The 23,366-nt window shown below is 33.7% G+C and overlaps 1 protein-coding gene across 2 annotated transcripts in view; it reads left to right on the top strand.

Moving 5' to 3' along the window:
- The window catches only part of LOC122523416 (peroxidasin), a 215,806-nt gene that overhangs the window by 153,170 nt on the left and 39,270 nt on the right, over window positions 1–23,366 (top strand). For both annotated transcript variants that reach the window (XM_043645138.1, XM_043645137.1), the window contains exon 6: window positions 2,300–2,477. In XM_043645138.1, the coding sequence (XP_043501073.1) occupies window positions 2,300–2,477 (178 nt within the window). The remainder of the gene's footprint in view (window positions 1–2,299; window positions 2,478–23,366) is intronic.

Here is a 23,366-nt window from a genome sequence, read left to right as displayed (position 1 = left end):
TCTCATCTATGTTCTCTTCCGTTCTTCATCTTCCTCCTTCTCCTCCTGAACATTCCCTTTCCCAGCTTTTCAGTTTCCTTCCTTCCTTCCTTCACACAGTACCTGAGAGTCGTTTCTCGTTTATCGTACATCTCTCTGGTTACTGGTAACATCCCTACAGAGAAACCGAGACCAGCTACTTTGGAATTAACTGAACTCGCAAATGCCTACTATTCGTTAAGTCTGAGTACATCCTTCTATCTACCATCCTATTCTCTTCCACTCTATCCACCTTGTATATATACATATATACACACATACAAACGTACAAACAACTATACAAACACAAGTACATGTCTATATTTGTATTACTCTTTGAACATTTCTTTTGTCGATTTTTATCCCTGTACCTACTCCTATTGTATATCTTGAACTTCCTCTAATAAGTGATTGCAATCGTCACAATACACTTTTTCACTTTACCTTTAAGATATTGGAAATTGACAAAAGCCATAGAAACAACACTGTCGGGCTACGGGAACGTAATAAGGAAAAAAATAAGTTACGTTTTTATCTATCGCGTAAAGTTATAAAACTCGACTCTCTTTCATCGTTCTCTCTCTCTCTCTCTCTCTCGTATAAAAATATATAATACGAACTATTTGTTCATAAATTGTTCTTCTCCTTCCATTGTTTTCTTTTCGATAGCTTCGAGAATTTCATTAGTTTATTTCGAACCAGTAGTGTGTATGTATGTGTTTGTCTTACCACGCGTTGAATTTTAGATTGTAGAAAAGTTTGTAAGAGACTTTTTTGATCACTTTTCATTTCAGTGGCCATCGATTCTTTTTCTTCTACAACGTATAAGTGTATTATTTTATACAAACATACATATGCACATGCATGTCTAGCTCGTTTTGTTTCCTTTTACCTAACCATCATCCTTTTACTTCTCTTCCTTCTTTCCTTCCTTCCTTCCTTCCTTCCTTCCTTCCTTCCTTCGTTCGTTCGTTACTCCTCGTCGGTGTTTCTTCGCCTCCACTAGCTAGCAACATCGAAATTAATTCCAGACTGTTGCTTCCAACAGACTCCATCGAGGCACGATATAACTTTATACTCAAATGGAGCTCGTTCCATGGAACTCATATAACCGATTAAATGAATGACGTCGTAACGTGATATACTCGATACCTCCTTTCTACTAATCACCGATATGATGATTATTCATGTTTTGTTAATAAACATTTATTAATGTTCTGCCATTTATCATTTCTTTTTTTTTTTAAGAAAAATGAAAAATACATTTCAACGTCGTGTTTGCATTCCATCACGTAAATAAACATTAATACGACATTTCTGTAATTATAACATTTTACGTGTTAGATGCATTTGTTAACGTTGCATTTATTATCGTTATTTCGAATAAAATATATATATTTTTCCGGCACAATTTTTGTAATCGATTGTGTCAACAATTATTACCATAATACATCTGTCAATAAAATATTTTTCATACAAATATCTGCTCTCAATTAATAATTATCATTAATCAATTAATAATTTTACTTTGCATTTTGATTATGGTGATTGATAAAAAAAAAATTACAATGTAATTATTTTCTATCATTCGGTTAAAAAACATTGTCATAGGGCTAAGCTAGTTATAAGAATTCTTGAAGATGCAATAATTCATCGTTTCTCCGAAGATAAATTAAAATCCATAGATTCGAGTAAATAGATTCTCTTTGATACGTTGAGTGCTATGTATTTATCTAAACCCTCTCAAAACCGCAGAGTAAATATATTACTACGACCCTTAGATCCAGATTACAGTTTGACTTTGGACGTTTCGCGGCGCACTCATTGCGGCTTCTTCCGACCGCAATTCTAAAGTCACACATCGTTCATAGTGTTTATCGACATATTTTGTCTTTATTTAGGATACTCTATTTTTATTTACATACAGTTAATCATATTGTTAATCATTATTCACAACATATATTGATTAATTGATAAATTATTTTAAATAATTATCACTCTCTTCGTTCGAAATTAGGCGTCACATTCGTATATATCATTTAATATCATACAAATGTAACAACTAATTTTAAATGGGAGAATATATATTATAATTATTATTTAAATAATTTAATATATATATAAAATAAAATTCTATTTGTTTAGGAAATATAGAAAACAAACGTTAAACATATATATGTGCTAATAATTTTATTTATTCTAATGTTACTTTAAAAATATTGGAGAAGTTTAAATATTAGAATGTAATAATAAGATAAATATTTGTATTTTTCTTTTGCAGTACCAAGAGTTGAGATAGTTGACGAGCATGGGGCGACCACCGGCGATAAATTCTATAAAGCAGGTAGTACGATAGAGCTGAAGTGTGTCGTTAGCAATATACCTCAACCAACTGGATACGTAACATGGCGGCATGGAACTCGTACACTGAATTACGATACCACCCGTGGAGGAATCAGGTACGTTGAAATCTACGTTTCCAAGGAGTTACTCTCAGAAACGTTCTCGTCTTCGTTCTGTCTTCATTGTTAGTTACAGCTTTAGAAATTTACCTACCCTACATTGGGTGGGATGCCACGAATTGAAACGATTAAATTGTCCTTGGTAACACGAGAATTGGATAATGTTGTTCGATCTTAAATACGATTGAATTTCAAGAAATTTATTCCACCGTTCGATGAGATCATTTTAAAGATATTTTTCGTTTCTTGTTTTCTTTTTTCTTTTTCTTTTTTTTATGTATAAAGTTTAGAAATTTATTCGAGGATAAAAAGTCTTAATCGTGTCAGTGGGTAAACAGAAAAAAACACTACTTTGCAACTGAGGTATAAATTAAAACGTTAAATATATGTATATTCATATAAACTCTTTCTATCTATTTTGTATGTAGATATATACAATATATATATATCAGAACGTTAGAAAGCACGTTTTTGTAGTCTCCCTTTTCGCAGTTTTAACGGCGTTGTACTTCCTTCTAATTAGAATCGACGACCGCACGTAATATCTAACCACAAGGGAAGCTCAGATACGGTTTGCGGACACTCCAGTAATTTTCTTCCTTTTCCCCATCGACCGACGGCAGCCGATAGTTTATGCAAGCTGCATGGGAATTCTAATTGCTTCGATAAAGAATGGAGCGTTCGGTGAATTTTGAAAGGCTTTCATTAAAGTTGTCCGTGGGTTTGGGGGTGCTCGTGCCAGGAGGGTTGGTTCTTCTATCCTCTTCAAACCCGTTTACTCCCTTTCCCCCTATCCCATCACTCTAGCCGTTCCCCCTCGCCATACCTCCCTTCGTCACCCCTTCCAAGTCATCCCAAGCTCGCTCGACCGTGTGTGTCCTAATTGGTTATAGATATGGCGGAATTCATGAATTTCAAACGAGTTCTGTGGCCTGCATTCGTCCGTCAGTCCCATTCGTTAGCCACCCGCTCGACCTTTCAATCGGCGATTCATCGATAAATCAATTTCAATTTCTCAGATATGGACGCAAGCGTAAATACGCGCTAGCACGAAACTCAGCCACGTTTTACGGTCAGTTTCCAATGGCTTATATGTATGCGTGTATGTATGTATATACGTAGCCCACGAATAACGTTTCGTCGATCCGTGGTTTTCGTCGATGACGCCTTTCGTTCATCCGAATTCCCTTTATCGAGTCGTTTATCCGGCTATATTTCTTTTTTCTCTTATTTCTTTTTCTTTTTTCTCTTCCACTATCCCCCCTTTCAATTTTTCTATTTTTCTTCTTTCTTCTTTTTCTTTTCTTTTTTTTGGGGGAATTTTCTTCTCTACCGCGGGGCACGTACAATTTATTTCATCTCTCGTGCGTATAATAAATATTTATTTCTTTTTGTTTGTTTGTAATTCGTATAACGTTTGTTTCTTTCTTTTTTTTTTTGTAATAACTAATTAATAATTGAGAAACTATCGTATTTGAATATTAAGAATGATTGACCGTTCGTAGTAAGCTCGTAGAATTTTTTTTTTCTTTTTTTTTTTTCTTTTTTTCAATGAAAAAATAGAAAGGTTGGTGATAGAGAAAATGAAGATAAGGTATTAGTTATCACTGATAACAGGTATCCTATACTCTCTTCACCGGATTCTCGTAAACTCACCGTTAAATTCTTTTTATTTTATCCTTCGCTCCACATTTTGCGAGGGAAAAAAAAGGGCCCGCACGACCGTGAGAGTGGGAGAGAGTGAGAAAAAGAGAACTTATTAACTTTTTTATCCAATTTTGTCGTGCGCGCTGAAATTTTGCATCTATATCGCAATTTCCCTCGTATGCTCTCTCTCTCTCTCTCTCTTCTACTTTTTTTTCTCACTCTTCCTTTCGTTCTAGCAATTCTTTACATGATTCCGAGAACGGTAGAACAGCATGCACCGTGTCCAATTTCAGTTTCATCAGTGCGACACGAAACCGGTTTGCTTTGTGTCGACGGTATACGCTCTTTGATTTTGCGAAAGACCAAATGTTGTGCATGAAGTCTACCGAGAGCGTTCGTTAACGAATGCGTTTCGATTTTCCCTTTTTTTTTTCTGCACTATTCACCGGCATACCGCCGCGTTTCCGTTCGATACTTCCTTTCTTTTTTCTTTATCTTTTTTACCTCTTGTTTTAGAATCGAAATTTACACCAGACCGAAGACTCCATTCGTCGGATATTATTGTCGAGTAGGACGATATAATACCTTGCGATATTTGTTCGATTTAATTTTTTTTATATTAGACCATTTTTTTCACCTCAATATCCGTATTTTCTTTCGGCGCAGAATTTTTTTTCGGCTCGTAATTGAAAATTATTTTCTAAATGATTTCATACAAATCTCTTTCTATATACAGAGATTTTTGTATTATTTTATAATTTGTACTCATAAAATTGTACATTTTGTCTCTCTTTTTTTTTTCTTTTTCTTTTTTTCTTCCTTTCATTCTTTTCTACAGTAAAAATTCAGTTTTGGATTATAAACGAACATGGTATAATACTAACCAAAAGTATATAACATACTCGCGTTTTTTCTACGATATAATCGACCTCAACGAAGGTTACCTTTTTTACCCTTATTTTCCATATTTTTTATTTTTTTATTTCAGATAGTAGTCTTGAATAAAACATTCTATTGGTCGAGAATAAATTCGATAATCGTCAATAATACACACACACACACATATACGCGTACACACTGATACACACATATTCACACGCGACTGAGCAATATATTCGAATAGAATGGGGAAAAGGAAACACGCGAAAAGATGCTATTAGCGTTGGTAGAAAACTAGAAATTCAATGGAATGGGAAGTTTCGTTGACAATATTCATGGTGCATCGATGTTGGCGATGAACCATGAAAGGAGGAACGCTGTTATTTACCGTGGACATTCTATTACGGTTTGATTGCATCCGAGAAGCATCTATAACGTACCGTTGCCGCGGTCGTCCAAACACGTTTGCGCACACATACACATATACATACACAAACACCATTCCTATTAACATAGTGACGATTCACACACATACACACACGCACTATGCAGAGGATTCAACACCTGAAGGTGATGTCTTCCGGTTATTGAAGCTTCTCTATCTCTCTCTCTCTCTCTCTCCTCCTCTCTTAACCAGTAAATGAGAGTAAATAAGAGAGAGAGAGAGAGAGAGAGAGGGATAGTGAGATAGCGAGAACCTGTTTAGATTTTAGACGAGAAAGTTTAGTCCCCCGTCAGTTCCAGGTGTTTCCAATTTAGTTGGTATATGTAAAATATTATATAATCTATCGAGCACATGTTCGAATAATTAATCCTCCTGTTAGTAGCTATGTTCAACATTCCAATTTCATTGACTTTTTCCTATTAATGTTCATTAGCAAATAGTCTCGATGAACATGGAATGTGTGCCATTATTATTCGTGATTTATGGTAGTTAAAGTATATGGAGGATATATATATAATTCATACAAAAATGAATAATAATTAAAAATAGAATATAGTGAGTATTTTACATTTCATACCACTCATTATATCTCGGTATTCTCGATATATTTAATTTAACGATTTATTATTTAATTATTATACGTATTATCGAAGATAATTTATTCACGTTAATTTTGTATCTAAGGTATTTAGTTTAAAGAAAAATAATCAGTGATCAGTGACATCAAAGAGAGATTAGTTCCGTAACGAGGTAGAAATTAATCGGTAATTAGGAAAACAAACCTCGAAACTGTATATGCTTTGATCATTGAACTGTTTGATCATTGAATTACGTAATCAAGCATGTACACATATAATGAAGAATTAGTCTTGCGAGGTGAAAAATGAATTAAAGAAATGCATAGGTAAAAGAGAAAGATAAGTAGAGTTGTGAAAAATCGTAAAATTGAATGATTTTTATTTGGATACCAAATGACATTGAAATTTATTTCGTTTAATAAATCGCTCGTATTTGTGATCTCTCTCTCTCTCTCTTTCATTTCTTCTTCCCTCTCCATATTTCTCTTTCTTTAGATTATATGCGGGTAAGCGTAATAACCGGCACGTAGATTCAGAACGTGTAAGATTGGAGGAAGAGTATATTGGGGAACTAGATCGACGAAGTTAGTTAGGTGCATAACATTATTATAGACTGAAGCGTAGACCGCATTACACTTCGGTGTCTCTACCCCACGTATCCCTAGCCTTTCGTCTATTACTCTTCACCTTGGGTCCTCTGCAAGTTGGTCAAGTCGTGAGTGCAAGCCCCAAGCATATATGGTTACTATGATGGCAGAGTTAATCTAATAAGGAAAGTACCTACTTTCTGACTCTGACATCGTCCAACTTCCTAAGTTATCGCCAGTACCCGCATTATTATTTTAACTCGATTAAAATTATTCGATAAAAGATTTATCATTTTCATTTTCGTTATTATTTTTTATTGGGGGTAGGGGGTAGGAGAAGGATGGAGGGTAAAATTATATGAAAGAAAATCATTTTGCAATCATCATTGCAAGGATAACTTAAGTTCATAGTTCTCCACGCTTAATAATTTTACTTTAGTATTTTGAACTTAATAAACAATAATATATGTAAATTAAATTATATGTTTTAAAGTAAAATATTTTCTTAATAATGCGTATATAATTTGCATTCCAGCTAAGATTTTCGCATGATATTTTTTCTTATCAAATCTTACCGTTTATTTCTGATTCGTTTTTCTTCAAACTGTCAATCTCTCCACTTTTACGTATTTTTGAGAAGGTTCGATCTCCATCCACCTTTGGCTTAGGATCGTCTTACAAAGAAAAACCATTTGGAACAGTTTGCTTGCCATTTAGCTGAACGGGCCATGATCGTCCAACTCAAAACCTTTTCTTATGCTTTTATCACTTATACATATTCATATATGGTACATACATTAAGTCTACGAATACTTACAAGAATGAAAATATAAAGCGGATCGGTCTTTTTTTATATAAAGTATGTAAATCCATTCTTCTGAGAGTTTTTTTCTTTGAAAATATTTATATTATTACTGAAACATAAAACAAATTAAAATAGGGGATAGCTAAGTTTACGTCAGAGTTGCGTCAGTGTGTTACAGAAAAATATGGCTACGTTTCGTAGAATTTTCTTTTCGATAAACGTATTCAGATCATCAACATCTACTTCGTGCAGTTTATAGAAGCATGATACGTAATTATGATTGCGATTATAGTACAAACTGTAATGAATTAAACTTAAATTGATTTAAATGAATTAAAATTAATTAAATGAGTAAACTCTTATGAATTATCTATCCAAAACTCCCCCCTCCCTTTTATATTGTTTAATTTTGTAATATTTTAAAAGAAAAAGGTAAAATAATGATGAATTATCATACGAGCTGTCGTATTAAATATTATTTTCTTTTTCTTTTTTTCTTCTTATTTTTATTATCAATCGCGGATAATCGTTTTGAAATTTGATTATTTATAATACATGTATACGTTGAAAATTGCGAAAGATCATTTTTAATCTTTGAATTATTTTCTTTTTGTTTCGTTATGTAATATTACTATAAACGAAATATAGAATTATTCTACTTTAATGAGTTTATTATCAATACATTTGAAATAATCGTTGATTGTTCGAACAATAAAGCTAATATCCACTTTCTCTCTCCTCTTAATACGTTTACTCTGCTAAATATAACATCTCATTAACGTAGAATAAATATACATTCGATTAAACGATTACCCTCCTGGTCGTGCTAATTATCATTCAACATATTATAATTTCAATCCGAGGTTTGTTTTCTAGTAGTTAGTATCATTTATTATGAAAGACTTTTATGCACGTTCGCTTTCGTGTTTCTCTTTGTTAAATCAAAGTTTTAACAGAGTTTCCAATTACAATGATGTTATCATGTCTGCTTTATTTAATTAGTTTCATTCGTTCATGAAAATTGAATGGGAATGCATGATTAAAAAATGAAAGCTTAAGAAGAGAGAGAGAGAAAGAGAGAGAGAGAGAGAGAGAGAGAGAGAGAGAGAGAGGTCTGGATACTCGTGTTGTTTTTTTATTTAAACAAAACATTTTTGTCTTAAAACGTTTCGTGTTAATACAATGCTTTAAAATGATATACAAATATTTGTTAAATACCACTGTAAACATTTATTTACATTTTACCGTTAGATTTATTTGGATAAAGGATCAGGTGGATGGAGGGGATAAAGACTCATTAATAGTAGAAACGTCAAACTTCGATGATATTTTTTCTACGATCTCTCATAAAAAGCTCATTAAATGTAAAAGTTTACGTAGAATATAAAAAAAAAAAAAAATAAAATAAAAAAAGAAGTAGAAAAAGAAAATGATTAATGGGAGGAAATGTAGACAATCAAGAACTTAAAATAGCTTATTTACTTTATTACCGATCATTCACAGATAAAAAGAGAGAGAAAACATAACAAATATATCGGAAACATGAAAGGAAGAAATGATCAAAAAAGTCGAAAACATTTCCGACGTTATCGATGAAATTTCAAATTTCTCGATAAATCCAATGGAAACTCGTTAATCTTCTTTATGATTCATGCTACGTCGAATATAAAAAAAAATCTATATAAATATATATTTCCCCCGTGTTCAAAAAGAAGAAAATTTCACTGAAACATACACATACACGCACATATATATATAAATACACAATAGATTTACATATATCTATAACAATATATTATATGGATAAATAACCGAAATTTTGTTGTTTAAAACTAATATATATCTCTTGTCTAAACGTCATTAATTGTAGAATAAAGTGTGGAAGGCGATTTAACGAGAAGATAAAATAAACGAGGATTTTATTTTGATCAAACAATCCGACAAAATGAAACGAATAGTATTGATCTATGTACATACATGTGTTTAAGTAAATATGGCTCTCTCTCTCTCTCTCTCTGTTAACGAATTATCAAGAGAACGATATAAGTATTCCAGGAATATCATACGGTATATCGTTCGCTATACAGAAGTATTTCTTTATTTCTTTCACACACACACACGTTCTCTCTCTCTCTCTTTATCTTTCTCATATATATATATCAACTCTCTCATTTTTTCTCTAGTATATAAATGCTCATATGCATATTCTCTCTCTCCCTCTCACACACACACATGTACACCTTTTTACACTCTCTATATCTTATTCTCTTTCTTTTACTTTTTATCTCTCAGTTTCTCTTAGTTTCTCGGTTCTGGAAAGTTTATGCATAGATGAATGCAAGCAAATGTGTTTTGTATCGGAACGTACGGTTTATACTCATCGAATTTGTGCGATCTAGCGCAAACTCAAACGCAAAACCGGCATGTTATTGGCCATCGCTCCGTTGGATTGTTCGTTCGTACTGCTAGTCTCCACTTTAGTTTTCGCTCCTCCCCCCTCTCTCTCTCCTCTCTCTCTTTCTCTTTCTAGGGTTGGACGTGTGGTAACGCTTGATCCATTACTCTGCAAATCAATTAGGACGCAGGCACGATTGGTATTCGCCGGTGAGAAAAAAAGCGTGACGAAAACAAAGCATTTAAATCGGATTTTGTTTTATCGGCTGCACACGCCGCCCTTGCGCCCACCACCGGCAAATATTTTAACGAGAACAAGGGGGGACACGGTCGAATCTTTTTTTTTGTTCTCTCTTTCTCCCTCTTTCTCACTTTTTCTCTTTCTTTCTCTTTTTTGTTCTCTAGTTTTTTTTTCCAGTTTTCTCCACCCTTTCTCTCTCTTTCTCTTTCGATTTCTTTTTTTTTTTTTTATTTTTTTATTATCCGTAATACGGTAGGACCCATATTTCAAAGCTCCCTTTCGTCTGTCCGCCATTTTCTCTTTTCCCTATCTGTATCCTCACCTTCTCTATTGACTCTAACATATACTGTTCCTTTTTGAAGTTATACTTCTTTTGGCGTGTTGGGGAAAATGTAATGAGGAGTGATTTTGTTCCGAGCGTCTGGAAAAACGACACCATGAAGTTTGTCAGTATTTACGACGCGCGGCAAAGCGATTTCAAGTATACGGCATGAAGTTGTCTTCTTTTCTTCTTCCCCCCTTTTTTCTCAAGCGGGTCACCCATCCACATAATAATCGAACTCAGCGCTGCTTTACTTAAATGGTCGAAGCGAGAACTAATGCTGTAACCGCGCCATGACTGTTGACGCGTGAAGTAATTCAATATATCTTTCTTATATTTAGTGTGGACTGATATCTATATTTTGATATTTTCTTTTTCTTTTTTTTATTCTTTCATATATATATATATAATAATAATTGTTTTTTCTTTTAAGTTATTTTTTGAAGTTATTTTTGAGGTTATTGAGGTTATGTTCGTTTTGGTACGGCAAAGAAGTATAACTTCTTACGTGCGTACATAAGTACACACACCAGTTTGTTTTTTATTTTTTTTTTATTGAAATCGAGCAACCTGAAAATAGTCGAATCATTAGAATCTGTCAAGCGGAAGAGGAAACCTAGATATTTGATAGAACGAACATGATGATAAAAAAAAAAAAACAACGATAAGAAACTAATGCTGTTTCAATTTGTTATTTGTATCGATTATACGATATTGAGATAATCCTTAATAAAACAATGCGAAATGAAAAATTATAGTATTCTTTTTTTTCCTTCCAAAAGGATTTACCATGTCGAGGTAATGGAAAATCGAGATTTTTAAATATTAAATAAACTCGAGGTGGTGATTATGGAAAAGTTAAATTATCCTAGAAACACACACATATTTTCTTTTTTTTTACGGCACAGTCGGTTGTGATTAGCGTACACACGCAAATATAAAAATTAAAAATGAACATTTGCAAGTGATTTTTGAAATAGGAAAAAAAAATATATAAAAAGAAAGGAATGTATTTTCTAACGATTGGAATATATTCTTACGAGAAGAAAAAAAAAAAGAAGATCATCCTCTTTATCTTTCTAACATTACCAGTAATAACAATAGTAACGGTAGAAACACATATTCCATTCGAGTTTATTGTATGATCGCGAATAAAAGTCGATCATTCGATTGTACCACCTATAATGTAAAAATAAAATTCACCGGGATCGATACTCCTCTAGAATGTTTTGGAAATTACCATCGATAGAGAAAGGGGGTGGTGGGGCGGGGGTAGGGGTGAAGGTGGGGTACGGTTTAGTAGTTTTATTCACGACGATCGAGTTCGTTCGGGTGGTGGTTGTGCTAGTCGACACGGGCGGCAGAGGGGGTAGAGAGGTGGAGGAGGGGTGGAGGAGGGGAAAGGGGTTACTCTTCTCATTGGAGTTGAGATTGGAACGCTCGGAACACTCGGAGTTTGCTGCGTTGCCCTCCTATTTTACATTTTTACTGCGAGCCAGAAGCTCGTGCAGTGGCTTCTTGTTGCCAGCTCGTCCGAAACACAATAGTCCGTTAATGAAGTCGAAATTTAATACGAGCCAATCGAAAACTCGCCAATTGTTTTTTCCTTATTCTTTTCTCTTTTCATAGAAGCCGGAAATCTCTGTGTGCCACCCTGAATGGGATTTCTATTTGTTCCTTTGTATTCCTTTCATTTCCTGTATTTTTTTGGTCGTTGTTCCCTTTCTCCCACTCTCTCCCTTTCTCTCTCTCTCTCTTTCTCTATTTCTATTTCTATCTCTGCCTTTATCTGACTTTTCATTCTAAAGAACATGAATCAATCATGCAGTAGAAATTTTTTGTTTTACCTTCTTTTCAACAACATTTATCCATTGAATTTCTTTTTTTCCTGCTTTTGCTTGACGCCTCATGCGCTGTTTAACAAATTTATCTACATCTCTATCTACCTCACACTCACTCACCCTCTCTTTCTCTCTCTCTCTCTCTTTATTACCATGGTATCGCGCAATGCTATCGATCGAGGCGTTAACATGTGCGAGGTAAACTCGGAAAGGGCGTTAAGTGATTTCGTATGTGAAATATGGATTTTCCGTTTCGAACCTATTTCGTATGTTGGTGTTAATAAAAAAAAAGCCACAGACATACGTATATATGTATATTCGCGTTATGATAAATAATTTACCCCATGATAATCAACTTGTTTTTATAATTGAAATTATTTTTAACAGATAATCGTTTAATTGAACATTTCTTTCGTGCTACTTAAAAATAATAATCATTTTAATTACGGATATTCATTCTAAAACATTAAATTCGAAAGTTTGAAACGAACGTTTTTTCTCATAAATACACACATACACATGCGTGCAAGAAAATGGAGTAGAATGATGAAATAAAATTAAGAAATAAAATGGAGGAAAAAGAAAAAGAAAAAAGGAATGAAAAAAAGAATGAAAAAATCATTTAAAGAGGCTCAAATTCTCATAGCTCAGAGATAATGGCGTTTACGCTCGACACCCTGTCACCAGACGAGAAGATAGATTTTCGTGTCAACGTGTAACATCGATTTTATGCAAAATGGATTTATCCGGTATCGCGCGTCATTTTACAGCTTTAACACGTGTACAAGTGTCAACATTTCCCGCGTTACGCCCTACGGTGCATTTTACTCTATGGGATTTCATTTAAAAGCATCCTTGATAACACACGATTGCTATGAAATCGATGTTGTTTCTGTTTCTCGAGGAATAGATTTTCGCGAATAATACAATGATTATTTAGTTAGTGTCAATACAATATTTGGTATATGTCTCTCTCTCTCTCTCTTTATCTCTTTCTCTCTCACTGCGAGTTGTTACATCGTCGTTACGTCAATTATAACATAACGATTGAAATTGAAATCTCAACGAGGATCATAATATTTGAAGTATGTAGTATCCACTTCATCGAGTCGCAAATTGAATAAACACGTATTTATGTACATATATGTATACGTATGTACACGTACACATACACACATACTTATACATACATACAATACATATGTACGTACTCGAATTTTCGTGGATATGACGTTTCAAAGACACCACTCAAAATTTAATGCCTATTATCGGGAGACATTTTCAATGGCGACAGTTCTGCGGTGGCAGCCACGCAGAAACGATTTGAAAATATTTTCGAGGGTTGAACGAGAGAGAGAGAGAACGGGGGACTTTGGCTATGTTCCAACGTAATTAGCAGTATTTTTGCGCGAACTACCTTTAAACCGGTATCGCTAATATTCTCAGGAGTTTCTCTCCGACTTTGGCACCAGTCTCATTCGTTCCTACTTTCCTTCCTTCCTTCCTTCCTTTTATTTTCTATTAATCTATCCGTTTTTCCTCTTCCTAATTCGATTCTTATATATTTTAATTTCTGCCGATACCTACCATCCACCCATCGACTCATTATCGTTCAGCGAATCTCCAAGTTTTTCCATTTAAAATGAAAGCTCTAACTTTTTTTTTTTTCTTAAATCTCGTTCATTGAAAAAGATACGACATTTTTTGTCGAGGATAATAATCGTACGATATTTGTGATCGTTTTCCAAATAACAATAAAACTCTTAAATGCTTTACTTAATAGGATAATTAACAAAAAAGAAAGAACTTTTTATTTTACCGTTATATTATTATTCGTATAATAAATTTAGTAAATTAAAATAAGAAAAATACTGCATATGAAAGTAACTCGGACATCACCTTGTTTTCAATTTTATTTATTTCTTAGTTACATAAACCATGTATCGTTAGATGCGAGTTTAGAAATGTTTGGAAGTAAACATAACGCGTAAGTTGTTTCCAGTCTGTAGGATTTGTTGACATTCGCGAATAAACATCAGTATTACGAGAGATTTCGAATAAAACGGACGTGTTATGCTAAACCATTTTTCTTATTTACGTTTCTATTGGATATACAATTTTTCTTATCGTTTTTACGCGTTACATTGACATACGAATAAATAAATCATTAAAACGTAATATCAATTAAACGACGCGAATGAAAAAGAAAAGAATATAATTCAAGTTAAATCCGAGTTTGAGTGTGTGAGAAAAATCACAAAAGGGTTTTCATTAATGGCAAGAATTCGTCGTCATCATTATCATCATCATCTTCGTCTTCCTCGTCGTCCTAGCTGCAAACCAAATGACGAAGTCGGAAAACTGGAATTGAATATTCGATCCGAGGAAGTGCTGCTGGCGACGGATCTTTTTGTTCCATTCGTCTTTGCTTCGATGGTGAACGATCGAAGAGAGAAAGAGAGAGAAAGAGAAGATAAGAAGAGCAAAGCAGGGTGATGCGAGTAACGGGGGGGTTAAGGAGGGAAAAAAGGGATGCTGGAGAAGACGCTCGTAGTTTGTTCCTATCGATACTTCAGTAAACCGACACTTGATCCCTTAGTTCGTTGTACTATTCACAGGATCGTGAAAGTTGGCAGATATTAATCGTCTTTTATTCTATATCATACTCGACGTAAAAGCCAACTTTCTTTTCCTTATTCTTTTCATTTTTTTTTTCATTTTTATCTAACGAAATATTCAATCGAATCGGAAATTTTTTAATTAAGCAAATTCGTGTGTCGTTGACACGTTTAAGTAAAGATTTAATGAGTTTTCGATCTTCAATCTTTTCTTGTTCTTTTTCTTTTTTTCTTTTGTAACACACACACACACACATTTTATCGTATCTTTAGTAGCAACAGGATACACCGATAGCGTGTCCTTGTTCCATAATCCTTTTGTCTTTATCTTTTCTTCCCCCCTCCATCTCTTTCTCATTTTCTTTCCTCGTCATTAATACCCCTCTCTCATTCTATTCTTTTACAACTCTCGCGATCCTCCCCATTTTTCTCCCTCTTCTTCTGTTATATTAAAAATCGCGAACTTTTGCTCATATATATATTTCTTTTTTTTTTATTATATATTTTTATTTTCTCTTTCCTTCCATATTTTTTTCTAAAAAATCGTGAACTTTCACCTTTATGTCTTTCTATCTCTTTCTAGCTTCTTATATACTTGCACAATCTTAATTTTCCTCTCAGTGAACGGTCTTACTGAGATATTTAGATCCCTCGTTTCATATTTCGCTATTGTGCACGACAACAAAGTTTTCTCGCATTGACTCGCACATATAAAAGAAAAATCTTCTTCATTAATTTTTTCTTTTTTTTGCTAAAGTGAGATAGATAAATGGACATCTATTTACAAATTTCCCTTGAAATATATATAATGATCTTTGGTCTTTTACTAATTAATTAAGACGTAATTGCATTTCTCTATAACAACAAAAGATTTATTTAAAATACTTAAACAGTTACATTATAATTTAACAAATAATTTACTAACCTATAACAACAAAAGAAACAACATTTAAAGCCTTTATTTTTAGTATCTTTTATCTTCCGAAGCGAATTGTAATCTGTCTCTCCCGGAAGGTATCTACCTACTTATATAGCTACATCTCAGGTGCCTGTCACGATTTCTGATAAGCTTGTCAGTGATGCGGAAAATATAAATGAAAGAAAAGCATTTTGATATGTGTGTGACGTGGTTTTCTTTGCATATATTTCCGAGCTATGAAGTATTTGAAGAAAAGTTAGTACACATTTTCATCGAACGAGAATACATTTATTTTTTACGTATGCAGTTGTTGGTAATGATTTTTATTTACAAAAAAGAAAATCATTATTTTCTTTATCCTCTAAATTCGTATAAAGGCGTAAAAAATCTGAGAAAAGAAAACACAAGAAAAAACAATGAAGAAGAAGAAGAAGAAGAAGAAGAAGAACAAGAGGAAGACAATAAATGGGGAAAGAGGTTGAGCAAAATTTAAGAAGAAAATGGGAATGAAAAATGTAAGGAATAAATGGAGGAAGATTTTCTTTCTCTTTCTTTTTCTTTTTTTTTTTATTTCTTGTATCCTCTTGAACGGCATCCGGAGGATTTAATTCCATTTTCAATTTACCTAAACCCTTTTACGCAAACTCCTTGTTACCTGCCATCCGCGCGTCTTGACGATAGTACTCGTCTTCGTTCTTGTCGAGTATCTTCGTGAATTTTCTTTATCTCTCTCTCTCTCTCTTTATTCTTTTTTTCTCGCGTCAGCTATAGACTTTTGTTTTTCCCTTATTTTTTTCGGTCTACCCCTTCCTCATTCTTATTCCAACTATTAACACGCAGGTTTACTCGGTCACGAGATGAGGAACGGAAAAAAATACACGTTGCGCTTATTTTGCTAGGTGATCGCAAATAGAACGACGCGTGAATAAAAGCGACGACGAGAAAAAAGAAGAAGAAGAAGTAGAAGGAAAAGTATGAGATTGTTCGAAGTAGTAGTAGTAGTAGTAGTAGTAGTAGTAGTAGTAGTAGTTGTTGTTGTTGTTGTTGTAGTAGCGAAAGACATATATATATATATATATATATATATATATAAACTCACCTTTTTTTACCAAAGGTAGAAAAAGATATGCATAGAGTCGTTTTATTTCTCTTCGGTATTCAGACAAGCTGCTGCTGCTGCTGCTGCTGCTGTTAGTCGAAAACATTATTTCCTTGAGTGTGCGCGCGTGCTCCTTTTTAGTCAAGTAGCATCATGGAATCTCGCGAGCTAATTAGTTTTCAGTTCTTCCACGGCTTACTGTCACTCGCCAGGCTGCTACTGAAGGTAGAAACCTCGTTTCTATCCTTCCACTCTTTCTATCTCCCTCTTTCTCTCCTATTTTTGCACTCCCTTTCTCTTTTCTTATATATATATATATCTTTCTTTCTTTATTTATTTCTTTGGTGCTCTCAGTTTCTCTTAAACTCCTTCTTTTCGTCAGCGTCTCCTTCGGCAAATTTCGAGAGGATTTCTTACATCACCAACACTAACAAAGTCTTTCCGCCTGTCGCCAGCTTCTCTTGCGTCTTTTTCCTTTCTCTCTCTCTCTCTCTCTCTTACTCTTATGCTATTTTCGCGGTAGTTATGTCCTCGAAGACCCGAGGAAAACCACCAGCGAGAAATTAACGGTTTTCTTCGAGCGCGTCGAATTATTTACGTGACCGTAGACCTTGCTTGCTTGCTACACTATTACGTATTTCTAATTTTCATGTTATGTGCAGCCGGTGTAAAATGAGCCAAATATATATTTTATAAATGGTTGAGTACGCATTAAATAAATATATATATATATATATATTTATGTGTACTTAATATTATTTAATATTGCGTACGATGAAAATTAAGATTTAAAAAGTAAGTTTTCTTCAATTGAAAGTAGACACAGGACAAGTATACATACTCGGAATAGAAAAATGACTTCGTAAAGTTAATCTCACACTCGGATGGATTTGTCGTTAGGGTTTTCCGAAACTCGATGGATTTAAAGTAAGGAGACAAACGTTTATCTTCGATCGGACAAACCGGTCGTTCTATTCGATCCGTAGCAAATCTGTGAGCAGGTTACGAGCAAAGAAGGATTTACGGTGTCCGGAGACGAATGACGTGGTACACTGACCAACGTCTGGTATAAATTACAGCATACCCCGTATGCTTTTCTCTTCGTTTCGCATGTTGGGAATAAAAAAAGGAAAGAAAGAAAAGAGGAAAAAAAGGAACCGAGGAAACAACAAAATTAAAAAAAACATACGAAAAAGAAAGAAAAGCAGACAACTGTGTTCTAGTTCGAAACAACCGCGACGTTTTCCAATAAATATACCAGTAAACTGTCCGTCCTGTATCGTCTAACCGTTGGAAAGCGTCGAAACCATTGGCAAAGAGAGATATCCTACTCCATCGAGCACTAATAGGAACGCGAACGCGTTACTCCCGTGATTTTTACGAATCACCTTCGACCGACCGTTGGCTAGAAGCGTTCCCTCGTAATTTAGAACGAAGCTCGTAATTCAGACCCTTTTCCTGGATTGCCACCACGAACGATTTATTTTCTACCTACTGTTTCCTTTTCCTCCTACTCTACATTCGTGTTCAAGTTACGTGTTTCGAATCTATCCGCGATGATAAACCGTTTACATATGTAGTGACCGGTTATTTCGTTTGATCGATAAAATATTGCGATTTGAATATACTCGTCAATATTTGACTAATGATTTATATATTGATTGTTTTTTATTATTATTAAGAAAATTTGATATTTCGTATAAATTTATAATGTATTTAATAAAGTATGGAGTAAACAAAATATTGTAACAAGAATCGTTTATCCCGTAAGTAACATTTGTATATTATTTTCTATTGAACATCTTCTATGTTTAATGAAGCTTAACATGGTTAATTAATGAATTTTCCCTATCACCGATGAGATGTTCGAAATAACCAAGATGTCGCAACAGCACCGAAGAGAATCTTATAGACGGTAACAGGCTGTCAGCTTTGAGATTAAACAACCGCGAGTTTAGAAGATTAGACGTGCGAATTTAAGCTCTATGTCGCCGTTAGCGTTTCCCAGAGAAAGCAGAAGGATTATAGTTCGCGCTCGCGATGTTATATTAGGGAAGTAGTTTTAAGTATAGGTATACTTTGATTCTAAAATTTGTTCAACGAATATTTATTTAATTCGAAATATTTTCTTTTAAATTTTTCTAACGAACGACGAATAATTCATAATTCTTATAGAAATAGGTAGATAAATGCGAATGTTTAAGGAACGTTTAATATGAATGCGAGGAGTATTATTTTCCAATGGTGTCGATTAAACGAAATATCAGTTTCCGTAACATGATACGTTGATAGATAATAATTCAAAATGCCAATGGAATTTAGAATAGCCGTGACAAGACCATAAAGCGAAAATTAAATTGCAGACGTATTTTCGCGGACGATTATTTGCCTGCAAAGCTCCTATAACGATCGTTGCTAACACGAACACTTTGGCTTTATATACATAATTATCTGGATATGTATATCCGGGCGTATTAAAATTTACGAGCGTTAAGTCCAATAAACTATAATGCTATTTTCCTTTGTATCGAGCCTTCCACGCTTCGCGTTTTAAATGTTCCATTATCGTTGTTCCTGTTAACTATGATAAAAATTCTCCGTTTTGATATATTATGATATAACGCGCGTGTTTATATTATATTTTCTGAGAGTATTTAATTGGTTAATTTTCTACATTATTTATTTATTTCATTAATAATTCTAGTAATTAAAATTATTAAAAAATGTCATAATGAAAAATATTATTTTTATCTCTTTTATAAATATAATAGAATATATATGTTAACACTAAATTTACCGACACACATATACTTATTCCTATAGTGAGCGGTCAAGTGACCGTTTTAATAAAAACATATAATATATTTTCATATAGAATGAGATTTTTGCCAATTGTATAACGAGCAATATACCTTCTTTTATTTAGAAATAAATAATGCAAATTTAATGCATTTTCAGCGAATTTTTAACGAATTACAGGACATTTGACCGCGCGTGCTAGGTTTAGTATTAAAATATAAAAAATATATATAACACTTACCTATTTATCGAATTAGATATTTTTGTTATTTCTCAATGAGGGGTTTATTTCTTTAACCTTCACTAAAATGAAATTAAATTTGGTGAGTGTTCTTATCGATCCGTTTCACGATCGCACGGCTCGTAAAGTATCGCGACGTTTTGTTGGAATCTACTTAAGAGAATATAAATCGTTCTCACTCAACAACCATTCTCCACGTTTGGATCGTTAGTCAGATGAAACGGATCGAGACTTGGTGTGTTTGAAGTAGTCGCCGCAAACTAGGTAAGCGCGACATCGTTTCGCTAGTCAATTGTTTTCCCGTAGTAAACAGGTCAGAAATAAATCCCGGCTTAACGCCCAGCTTAAAAGCTCTTAAAATGGCACTTGAGACTCTCTTTCTATCTTTTTCTCTGCCTCTCTCTCTCTCTCTATCTTTCTCATCGACCTTTTTCATTCCTTTAAATTTTCTCTCTCCCTCTCTCTCTCTCTCTCTCTATTTCTTTCTCTCGTCGATTTCTTATTCTTCCTCTTCTTTAGAATTTTTTCATTTTCTTTTCGCGTTTCTACTCGTACGCGATATTCTAATTTTTTTTTCTTTCTCTGTTCATTTTCAGCCTGAGAACGTTCACTTTCTCAACCGAGTCTAATTTGCATTTTACCGTGAAAGAAATTTTCAGATCTTTGAACGTTCTTTTAAAGAATTAGGAAAAACGAATTCTAATGCGGTTTATATATAATAATAATATAAGCGTTGGAAAATATGTTTGAACGTTTAATAGAATTATCATTGATCGATCGAGTTTTAACATAGTGATTATTAATTAATTAAAATAGACAAATACAAGGGAGAGAGAGAAAGAGGAAGGATGAAAAGAGCAGAGAGGAAAAAAATTCAAAGGAGAGGCACGTAAGTTGGAACGAAATTGAGCAGAATGATTTGAAAAAGGAAAAAAAAGACGTGGGATGAGGAAAAGGGTGCGGAATAAAGAGGGGGGAGAGAGAGAGAGACAAAAAAAGGGAAGAGAATGTCGTCCTATCTTCGCGTACGCTTTTTATTCGACATAAAATCCCAATGTGGGGGGAAATCCGGTTGGGTCGACGGTTTGGGACACGAGATTGCCATTCGGCGCGACAAACGATAAATTTTGAAAGGACCGCAAAAGCCCTCTTCCGCAATCTCACGCCGCAACCTACACGCAACGACACGTGCGTCCGCTTTAAATGTGATTAATACCATCGTCTATTATTTTATATGTGATAATCCGATTAGTAGTTTTAATGATTGCTACCACCCCCCTCATCTATGGTAAAGAAAAATGATTTGCGAGATTTATTGTATATTTTTGTTTAATAGTTTTATAAAAATATATTTTTCTTTTTTGGAGGCAGGGCGGTTGAAAATCTATCGATATTACGTTAATTCGTGGGCTGAAAATTACGATATATAGTATTGGATTATTTTATATTACATATTAGTCTAATTTCTTTTCTATCGATATATATATATTGTATATTATTTAAAAGTTACGAGTAATTTTTCTTTTTAATGCGAGATATGCTGATCACCTATTGTCAATCACACGTTATTTATCTTCTTTCTTTTTGTTTACATTTGAACGTGTCAACATTCGTATAGCCATTTTTGGGAGTGTTTAAAAATTGAAGATGATTCGAGAGATAGATTGCTATCCGGCACGAAAAGCACGTTGAGAATGATAGGAATTACCTTTGACAGAGGTATGGGTAAAGGCGATGAAACATCAACGAGTGTAAAATTTGACCACTTCAAAGAGACAGTCGGAAGTAACGTGAGTAAATTTCTATACGCTGAGGCCAAATACTGGAAATCGGTCCTACTCGAAATTTTGCAGTCGCTTTTATCGCCATCGCTATAACGAAACAAAGAGAAATTTGAATCTACTTTTGAAGTAGACGAAAAAAAATACAAATAAAAAATGAGAGAAATATTTTCTCTCTCTCTCTCTCTCTCTTTCTCTCTCTTTCTCTCTTTTTATGTTATCAGTAAAATGAAATATCAGAAAACAGGATTTATGTGATAAAAGTATTAGGGAAAATTGTCATTTAGAAAATTACACTCAAATAAATTGTATCTTATATGTTGTTCGTTCACCGTAATCATTTAATGGTGAAACAAAGCACGTGGAACAATTAGGAGAATGGATGCAAAGGATTTACTTAAATCTATTTCGATCGTGTTCCTTTTACTGGTCATTTATTACTATACTTTACTGTTCTCTTCGTAAGTTCGTTTTCAAAGGTGATAGTAGTAGTAGTAGTGGTCATATGCTAAATCTTTCTCTCTCTCTTTTTCTCCCTCTCTTACTCAAAAGATTTATCCCATTCGATCACCCTACGAGATCGTATAATCTTAAACGTATTTTATTGAAACTATACTAACCGTACGACGTTCCAGTTTTGCGGTAGAGTTTACTTGTGCACTCGTACGAAGGTTTAGAGTTTATAACGGTTGAGAGGATTCTGTGGTGAAGGAATATGGAAGACGTGGTAGCGATGGTGATGCTAGAAGATTAAAACGAAGGAGTGAGCAAGAGAAAGGGAGAGAGAGAGAGGGAGAGAGGAGAGATAGAGAGAGTACTTGCCTGCTTGTATCTTAATTGTTTTCACCAAGAGGTCACTGCGTCTGACGTTAATGCAATTCGTAAACAATGCATTGCCTCTCGTGGTATAGCAGTGGTATAGTTTGGCTCACTGCTTTATGTGCCAGCAACAAATACCGAATTTACAAAGCTTTTGCTTTTGTAAATAAACGCCGACTTATGTTTTTAGGACTTGTACGCTCATCTCTTGCAACAGATTTATTTATGTCCATTTGTATATAAAAGAAAAAAAAAACAGTTGATGTTAATCTTCGTTCAAAAAAAAAAAAAAAAAGAAAAAAGAAAGAAAAAAGAATTTAATTCATCTTCGGGTAATAAATTCGTAGAAAAATTCTTGAAAAAAGGGATTATATGTTATTAAACCATTTGTTTTGACGTCTATACTTTAGCGTATATACTTTTTGTTAATGAGCATATTCATTAAGAATATTATTGAATAATCTCTTAGAATAATCTCATTAATCTCATTAGAATAATCTCTTTCTATAGAAAATGTTTTCGTGGATAACCTATTACGTTTGTAATATCTCATTGAGAATTATTTTTGTAAAGAATTTCTTTTCAAATTCTTTTAATCTAAGATTAATATTTTATTCGAGAAATGATTTGTCCTAGTTATTATCCTTTCCTAATAATTTTCGCTTCGTAACGAGTCAGGTAATACGTATACTGTGTGTAGTAATTATAATAGTAAATAAAACTTGTAAATGTTTATCAAAAGTCGCGTTTACTACGTTTAATTATCAATGCGTCATGGTCATCATAGCACGCCTCTGGTTCAGCTCAAAAACAAGTAATAAGAATAAGTAAGGTAATCTATATAAATTCTGGTTTGTTTGAACGTTCGTAG

This window comes from Polistes fuscatus, unplaced genomic scaffold (genome assembly GCF_010416935.1).
Source record: "Polistes fuscatus isolate 324 unplaced genomic scaffold, CU_Pfus_HIC Scaffold6, whole genome shotgun sequence".
NCBI classification, from domain to species: Eukaryota; Metazoa; Arthropoda; class Insecta; order Hymenoptera; family Vespidae; genus Polistes; species Polistes fuscatus.
The sequence above is the reverse complement of the archived record's forward strand: the minus strand, read 5'-3'. Positions and strand labels throughout refer to the sequence as shown.